The sequence below is a fragment of the Nannochloropsis gaditana genome (assembly GCF_000240725.1).
Source record: "Nannochloropsis gaditana CCMP526 unplaced genomic scaffold scaffold064, whole genome shotgun sequence".
In the NCBI taxonomy this organism is placed as follows: Eukaryota; class Eustigmatophyceae; order Eustigmatales; family Monodopsidaceae; genus Microchloropsis; species Microchloropsis gaditana.
Window position 1 is genome coordinate 70,740 of NW_005803889.1, and position 8,340 is coordinate 79,079.

Below are 8,340 nucleotides of genomic sequence, written 5' to 3' on the forward strand. Positions count from 1 at the left end.
CCGCCACCTCGGTCATGCCATCCAAGATATCCGTCAGTGCTACACCATGTAGGGGGTAAAAAGCTCAGATATATGCATCGCCCATTCTTCTCTCTCCCACTCTCTTTCCTCATATTTCCCTTTCTTCCCCCTTTCCTGCGCACATTTCCCCCCTACGCACCTTGCTGGAACTGATCCGGTAGCTTCAGATTGGGGTCCTCCATGATCTTCGCCATGAGCTGAATGGGATGGCGTATCCAGAAAGGTAAGACAGGACTGGGACTGCGAGGATCAAAAGCGTCCTTCTGTGCTCTAAAATCCGCCTCTTGGCCCACTTAGGGAGGCCAAGACTCCATCTTTCCCACCTCTTACCCCGTTCTTGACGTCTGTTGCCGTCATAGTCGTCTTCTCCCCGGCCTCGGCTGTGCTCGCGCCCATCATCTGACCCCGTGGGAAACGAACCGGGAAGGGGGTGACGAACAAAGCGGGGCTTGGAGGCCAAGCCAGCATTATCCGTGACTTACCTTGGTCGAGAGGGAAGACGCCGCATTGACGCGGCTGTTATAGCAGATACCAAATTTGTGGTGGATGCAACACGTAAATTTTTATTCCATGCACTCAAGTGGAACAATGCCTCGAGCTCCCTCTTATGTATCGTACCTGCTGGGAAGCACGAAGGCTTGCACAGTCGCGAGAAAGTTGGCAGACAGAAGTGTTGTAGCCATGGCCACAAGGCAGATCTTCGAAAAATAACCCATCTCTTGCTTCGCACCTTCCTTTTTCCCTTTTTTCTTCCCTCGCTGTGCATGTACATGTTTTGTGGGGTAAGGGGAGATCGTCAGGAAGCATGTACGGATGCGTGTCGGGATCGGACATTAACACACAATGTCATGCCCAAAAAGACTTAAATAAGTCACAACACCGCCATCCACCACACATTAACACTCCCCCTGGTTCGTTCGGTACCGCACCAATGCGACGTCATGCATAGTTTTCTAGTCTCGCCCAGTCCATGTCCATCGCTGCGAAACGCGTCACAGGATCTAGCCTGTCCTTACGCACAGCCTGTCCTAGAATTGTGCCGCCAAAACCCAAAGCGGAGGCTCAAGGCTTGTCGGGGCATCACCTGCAACTTGAGGCACCTACTGCGTTGTGGACGGACGACAATGAGGTGGTACGCGTGTGCCACATGCTCGTGTTACGGAGCTCACACGCGGTTATTCTGTGTTCATGATGTCGTCCTCCACCCGTCTTGGCTTTGGATCGACACCTGTGTCTCACAGTCACTCCTGCTCGCCTTCCCCCCTTTTCCACCCATAGCTACTCACAGAGCCCTCCACGAGTATGCCAGCAGCCAAGTCTAGAAGGTCGCGGCTTTCCTACCGATGTCTGGGAGCCTTCTTCGCTTTGGCCCCCGCCCCCGGGGCCGCCTTCGCCCCTCTCTCCATGCCCTCCCCTTTCCTGCAAAGTAGAAGACACGTCCCTTCCGCCTTCTTTCCCAACCCATCGACTCTTCCCACTCCTTTCGCCTCTGTTTTCCCTCTTCATGCCGCAGCTGAGGAGCAGGAATCCGGGCAAGGAAAATCCTCGTCGGGACCGAAAGGTTTTGGGAGAAAGACGCCGGCCCAGGAGCCATCACCCTCTTCCTCCCCCGCCTCAACCTCTTCCTCAGAGCCAGATGGCCCTTCAAACCCACTGTCAGCCTCGCAGGCTTCCCTTCAGGAACTTGACCGTTTGAATGCTCGGCAAAAGAAAACGTATTGGGAAATTCAGAAAGAAATGGAGCGGGAAATGGACATGCGGGAGATCGACGAGTACAAGGAAACCCAGCGTTTGCTTGACGAAGGAGTGGTGGGGTACCTGCCAGAACGCATCTCCAACCGTATGCTCAAACGCCTGTTGCCTTTTATTCTCTTCCCTGTCCTGGGTGGGATCGGTCTTTTCGGGTTTTATTTGTACTTGGCGAAAAACACCGAGATCGACGTCCCTCCAGCATTTGTGGCTTTTTCCACACAAGTGCCTTTCCTGGCCGCGTTAGTCGGCATCACGTATTCGATCATGTCGACGAGTTGGGAGCCAGAGGTAGGTAGGAGGAGAGGAGCGAGGGGGTTTAGGAAGCGGTGGAGCAGAGAGGGAGGAAAAAGGGAAGTGGAGACACAAGACCATGTTTCCTGTCCGTGGCTACGGGTTGTTCCATACTCTTGTTGAAATGTATTTATTCTTAAAGTCAGATGGTATTTGTCTTCTGCCTTTCTCGTTGTCGCTTCATTGCCTTCCACTCTTCCTCCCTCTCACCCTCCCTCCCTTTTCGCCCTCCCACTTGCGTGCTCTCCACGGCATTCGTGCAGGTGGAAGGCTCATTCTGGGGGTTTACGGAGTTCAAAGCAAACGTGTTGAATCTTCTAGATTCGTTGCAGAAGACCAAGAGGGAAGAGAGCGCCAAGGAAAAGATGGAAAAGTACTCGGGTTCCAGAGGACCCAACCGGGCCAAGCGGCGCGAGCTCGATCGCCTCTCCAAGTAAAGCCAGAGCGCAAAGCGAGCATGCTGGTGCAGTCAGAGGAGTCGCGTGGTTTAGAGAAAGGAGATGGTCGTGCATTGTGAGAGCCGTGGAGAGTTTACTTCCAAGAGGCAAGGTTGACTTTAGCTTTACAGCTACTTCAGGGAAGATTCTGGCAGATTTTAAGATTCTAAGATTCTGGCAGGAAAGTGTATTTCATGCCTAAGTTGAGTGGAATTTAGCATTTTGAATGTTGTAAAGGGCTCGTCAACACGAGCATAGCCCTGATTACGCCCGTCTCATTTTTCTGCTCCCGTCCTTCCCGAGTACATTCTCCACAACCTCTTCCTTCTTCCCCTCGCTGCAGAATGCAAGGAAGTCAAGGCACACATGATAATTTAATGGCAGAGCGCCATGAGGGTTGCACATCGAAAATCGATTAATTCAGCATCCTGCAGGAGGAAACTGTAAGGAGATAATTAAGATGTCCGGATGTAGTCAACTTTTCTCTGCTGTATCGCACATTTTTTTTACGAGAGAGCGTCAGTGTCAACCTCTACCTGAGAAAGGGTCACATTATTAAGTGTGCTTTAGACCTTCACATTCAAAACTTGCATTCGTGAGAAAGCTACCGCTGTAGAAAAAAAGCATGGGCCGAAGTTAACCTCCCCTCCCCTTGACCTTGCTGCATTCTTTCGCCTTCATTTGACCTCACATGGCTGTATTTCTTCGACAGTTCAGCGGATTTGTATACATAGCGCACACATTCACATGCGCTTGCGTTTGAAATGAACCACATCGTAAGCAGGCTTGCGTTTGGGAAGCGATTTTTTCACAGCTTCTCGGCATTCTAGATGCTACTCGACGCTTTCTTCCTGACCGCTAAATTCCCAAATAAATAGTCCCGTCGGATTTTCAAACAAATCCCTCCACCATTTTTGTGGGGGTAGAATATGCACTCCTTCCTTTTCTTTTATATTTCATTATCAGTTTTCTGAGATATGCGTCGAAATTTGAGTTCACTGTTCTCCTTGGAACTCATGCATGCTCCTTTCCCCCCCCCCCCAAAAAGGCACGCTACGCCTCTGATTTCAGCGGGCATTAAACTTTTGCCGCTCCAGAAAAGACCACACGGAGTACTTTCCGAATATGTCAGGGTCTAAAGCTGGTGGTAAGACCCTTGACAATGCAGCCTTCACTGAAAAGTTATCATTTTCGGGCTTGGAGGAAAATTTACAATCAGCGAAGCAATCTCTGGATCTCAACGTTCCGTTTCTCGATCGACAGTATACCAGCATAAGCCCTCTTAGCTTATCGATTGAGGAACTTAACGCATGGGAGTGCCAGGGCAAGGTACCTGAAGGAAGGATCCTGGTGCGTCCTCGCCCCGGCTTTGTTGTCAAAGCGCACGTCACGGTGGAAGAGACTGGTGTCGATGGCCGAAAAAGTCTGCAGAAAGAAACAAAAAAAGTCAAGGTGTTCATCAATGTGGTTAATTCCGTGCTGATCCCTGAGCGGTCCCACGCTGGCGAGGTCCTACAGCCGCCGGGACCTCGGAAAGAGGAGGCCGCGAATTCAAGTTCGCGGAAACTCCCTGCCGCCATGGGCCGTCTCCGGACAGAAAAAGATCAACATGGAACGCACGTGGACACGGTTGACCTTTGTTTGCACCCGACGTCGATCACCTGGGCCCTGGAGGAGCGGAAGGAGAAAGAGGAGGCGGGGAGCGGGGAGACGGGCAAGCATGACGGGATGGACCGGGTGGTGGAACTGGCCATGTCCGGGTATTTGGCGAGTTGGAAGCATAGGGAGGAAGGCGATAGGCTGGGAGAGGAAACAACGGAGAAGCCAAGGAGGAGACGGCAGATCGTGCGCGTGCATCGGGAGTATGTCATCTTGAAAAATTGCAGATACAAGACGGGGAGGTCGGTGGTACCCATGCTGGTGGAGAAGGCGAACCTCCTGGCTGCGTCGCCAAAGCCCCCTCCATCCTCCTCGCCCGCTCTTCAAACACACACTATACCAGCAACAACAGTATGCTCAAGGACCGACGCTGTAGGCATGCAAGAAGGAGACAAAAGAGGAAGAGCAGGAGAAGAAGAGTTAGCGGAAAGAAAGGGTGGAAGAGGAGGGGAAGGAGGAAATCTCAAAGGAGCTGGCGTTGAAGAAATGTTCGAAAAGCTTGAACTAGGAGAAGACAGCCGTGGTGAAACAAGGAAAAGAAGAGAAAGCGCCGGACCAGACAGAGGAGAAAAAGGCGGTGAAGGAGGGCGAGAAGGAGGAGGAGTAGGAGTAGGAGGAGGAGGACAAGGAGGAGGAGGAAGAGGAGGGAGGAAAGGAGGCGCGACGGTCATGACAGAGGCCCAGACAGGTAACTCAAGCGCCGACACTCCACTTCATTTCGCGTCCCCTCCTTTGCCTCTTCCTCTCAAGTACACCCTCCACGAGCAGCATGAGAGAGAAGACCTCTCCGGCCTCATGGACGCCCCGCAGACACGCCTCTGTGCGCGTTTTTCCCGCCCGAATTTCCTCCTCCTTAAGGTGACTTTACCGTCCAAGGAGGGCGAGTGTGAAGAAGGGATGGTGTGTGAGAATTGGGTGGTGGATGTGGGGCGGCGGGAGGTTCGAATCCAGAGCCGTACGTTCCGAGGAAGGGAAGGGAAGGAAGGAAGAAGGTATGCCGTCGTGGTCCCCCTGCCCTATCCCGCGGTGACGGCGGAGGAAGAAGAGGGGGCGAAGGGAGACAGGATGATCGCAAGGGTGATAAAGCGGGAAGGTAGGCATGAGCGGACGATGGTGTTGAAGTTGGCTGTGGAACAGGATGCAGGAAAGATGGTTGTCATGGGGAGGGCGGCCGGAGGGAAGGAGGAGGAGGAAGGGGAGAAGGAAGAAGCTTGTATCGAGGAAGGGGGCAAAGCGACAGAGATAGGCGAGAAGATCAGGGAAGGAGGGAGGAATGATCACGGGCGATGGGTCACCCCGCCTCCTCAGAGCACGATCAAGGTACTGGGAGGGTCAAGAGGAGGAGAAGGCATGCCGAAGGGAAAAGGGTCGCCAGTGGAGGCCGAGACACAAGGAGAGGAGGAGAAGAGAAGGAGAGGAAAGGAGGGACTTGCTTCTATCGGTCACAGTGATGAAAGTGGAGGACCCTTGCCGTCCCCGCCGGTAGACGTGACGGAAGAGGAATGTGGCTGCTCCCTCCTTGTTCAAGTCCCGGACATTGACCTGTCTTCGGTACGCCTCGAAACGGGCAAGAAAGGGGATAAGGCGCAGAACGCTCGCTTGTTTTTCTCTTCCACATCACCCTCTCCTTCCTCTACCACGGTGTCGTGGTGTTTAGAATTGCCGAATTCGCATGGTCTGGACAGGACGCAATGCATGTGGGATGTGGCGAATGAGAATATGTGGGTCCGCGTGGGGAGACGCGTGGACGCGGATGGAGGGAAGGGTGCAAGAGAAGTGATGTTGAACAACCCGCATATATATGCCATGTGCTCTTGAAGGACGAAGGCCTGCCAAGGTTTCAACGGAAATAGAATACAAAGGGGTAGAAGAAGCGAAGGTCTCAACACAACGAGGCGTTCGATGAATGCGATACTGAATGACCCGAAGCTTGATATATTACCAAAAAAAGTTATTGTACAAGGATTTTCGACATGCCATTTGGTGGGCTCCTGATGTACTGGGAAGGGCAGGTTCGGGTAGGTACAGGAAATCCTGTGCGCGTTGCGAAGGAATGACATTTTTACCCGACACTTTTTCAGTTAATTATCCTCTCAATTATTTTCCTGTCTCAAATGTTGTAAAGGAGCATCTATCTGAGTTACTGTCTCTCGGGATTTACTTTTAGAAGTTCTGATATGAAACGGCGCAAGACCCATTACGAGAATGGGCCAGCCCCGCCACTCGAATTTCTAACCTTGCATGCACGCTCAATCAAACCGTGTGAGTGGTGATAAACGCATTTTCGGACAGGCTTAATTTTAACGTCAGTAGTGTATGCCATTGACACACTTTAAGGAACGGAAAATGACATGCAACAGGGCTCCATCGGGACCGCGTCATTCTTCCGCTTACGTACTATACTACGTCAAGCACAACGCTGGAGCAGACATAAGGGGGGAAAATGAAGCACTTATTCGGCAATGCGACTGTGTAGACACGAGAAATTTTTTCTGCAATGCATCGACCCACAATTTTTGCCTGAATGATGGGGAAAAGGGTCTCGGGCGTCAGAAAGTTTTGTGTTGACCATCTTCATACTTGCCGTCGAAAACGTCGCGGCTTCAATCGCCCTTGTGTACTAGTCCTGATCAAAAGTTCTCACCATCAACAGGGAAGTATGTTCCATAGCAAGAGAAGGGGAGGCACTGATCGCACTGGAGGTGTCATTGTTTTGCAGCTTCTGTTTTTTGTGTGCCACGCGCACGCTTTCCTTCCTGCAGCTTTGTCGCACGGCTGGCCATCACATCTCCCACACGCCAGGCTTGCTCCCTCGCTTTCGGCGTCATTACAATGGTCGAGACCGACAAGCCAGTCAACCACCGAAGAGAGCATAGCCTCATGTGACGTGAATGGGAACGTCGATGTGCCCAGCACCAGGTAGCCCGGGGATACATAGTTCGCCTCGTGGTATCAAACCTCCTGTCCTCCTCCCAACCTGTAGCAAATTTACTGATACCTCCCAACCATTTCCTATGTCAAAATTTCGATTCCTTACAGCAACGACGGCGTAATTAAGGCACATGGTCGTCACTTAACCCTGGATTATACGTCCTTTTTCGTGGACGCGCAAGACGGAGCGACAATGACCCTGGCTCTTGTGCGCGCCGCAGTACGGGAAGCAGGGGTACGGGAGGTGCATTCCCATGTCGTTGTCCTCGGTGACGATGGTCTGAGCCCTCCAGGCTTCACTGGCATATGCTTGATCGACGAAAGCCACGTATCTGCGCATTGCTATTCCGAAAAGGGTTGGTTGGCCTTGGACGTCTTTACGTGCGGCCCGACCGACCCTGCGGAGATAGCTGATAAATTGCATCAAAGATTAACCGACGCCGTGCCTGGCCTGCACTTGGTCAGAAGAATGGCCCATGACCGTTTCTTGCATTTGGACATGGCACAAGGAGGGAGTGAAGACAGGGAACAAACTAGGGTAAATGTAGACAGGAAATTAGACGGGTTTGACGAAGCCCTTTTTGGCGCGAATGACGGGCTAGGCAGGCGGAGAGACAAGCGAAGGGGGGTGGAAGAAAAGAAGGAAAGGGGGGTTGCGGCAGGGAAAGAGATGGAGAAAGAGCTGGTGGCAGAGGGGAGAGAGCGCAGCGAGGGAGGACGAGCAAACGTGAAGAAATTCACCACCTGCGATAGATCTTGCGTTTGACCTGGCTCCAAAACCGTCACTGCCCTACGATGACGCGTTCGCCAAGCTTCAGAGCTGAGCGTGGGATGCTTCTCGTGCATGGTAAGCCTCCTTTGGCTGGGGGACGGCCGCCACAAAGTCTCACAGGGCCCTCGGCACGCGTTTCCTCTTTCCGTCCACTTCAAAGTCATACTGTACCGAGAGCTCGTGTGCCATGGCGTGCTGCCCCAAAATGGCGCGAAAGTAAAAGAACAAACCCATCCGCGGTTCCTACACTCAAAGGAAAGGAGGAGTACGGATCCTAGAGCCTATCTGGTCAAATATGTACAACACTTTGCCTTCCTTAGGCTTTAGGTTAGGTGCTTTGAGGATCGGCAATACATTTATAATCCGCCAATAATGTCGCAAACTTTCTATCTCCCTCTCCCTTCCTTCTTTTCTTCCCTCCAAACACACCGCTTGATACTTCCCGTGTGCTCTTCACCCTTCCCTCCCTCCCTCCCT

General features: G+C 52.4%; 3 protein-coding genes across 3 annotated transcripts in view; all 3 read left to right on the forward strand.

Annotated features, from left to right (window-relative positions):
- NGA_0514900 (uncharacterized protein) overlaps positions 1–424 on the forward strand; it is a gene marked incomplete at both ends in the record, with an annotated part of 1,845 nt that extends 1,421 nt beyond the window's left edge. The window contains 2 exons of the mRNA XM_005855968.1: positions 1–11; positions 319–424. The exon at positions 1–11 is cut by the window's left edge and continues 265 nt beyond it. Of these exons, the coding sequence (XP_005856030.1) occupies positions 1–11; positions 319–424 (117 nt within the window). The remainder of the gene's footprint in view (positions 12–318) is intronic.
- Positions 425–1,291: 867 nt separating this feature from the next.
- On the forward strand, positions 1,292–2,974 carry NGA_0514600 (uncharacterized protein). The gene is made up of 2 exons (XM_005855965.1): positions 1,292–2,061; positions 2,328–2,974. Exons 1-2 carry the CDS (start codon positions 1,324–1,326, stop codon positions 2,499–2,501), a joined length of 912 nt encoding a protein of 303 aa, XP_005856027.1. The 5' UTR covers positions 1,292–1,323; the 3' UTR covers positions 2,502–2,974.
- A 3,812-nt stretch (positions 2,975–6,786) lies between these two features.
- Positions 6,787–7,857, forward strand: NGA_0514800 (s-adenosylmethionine decarboxylase proenzyme; the record flags this gene model as incomplete). Its single annotated transcript, XM_005855967.1, has 2 exons — positions 6,787–7,079; positions 7,200–7,857. The coding sequence occupies exons 1-2, from the start codon at positions 6,820–6,822 to the stop codon at positions 7,855–7,857; spliced, it is 918 nt and encodes a 305-aa protein (XP_005856029.1). The 5' UTR covers positions 6,787–6,819.
- Between the last annotated feature and the right edge of the window lie 483 nt (positions 7,858–8,340).

What these genes read in the sequence shown, in the direction of transcription:
- NGA_0514600 (XM_005855965.1), top strand. Translation starts at nt 1,324, where the DNA reads ATGCCAGCAGCCAAGTCTAGAAGGTCGCGGCTTTCCTACCGATGTCTG. An exon ending in CGACGAGTTGGGAGCCAGAG is followed by an intron (nt 2,062 to 2,327) that starts GTAGGTAGGAGG and finishes GCATTCGTGCAG; the next exon opens with GTGGAAGGCTCATTCTGGGG.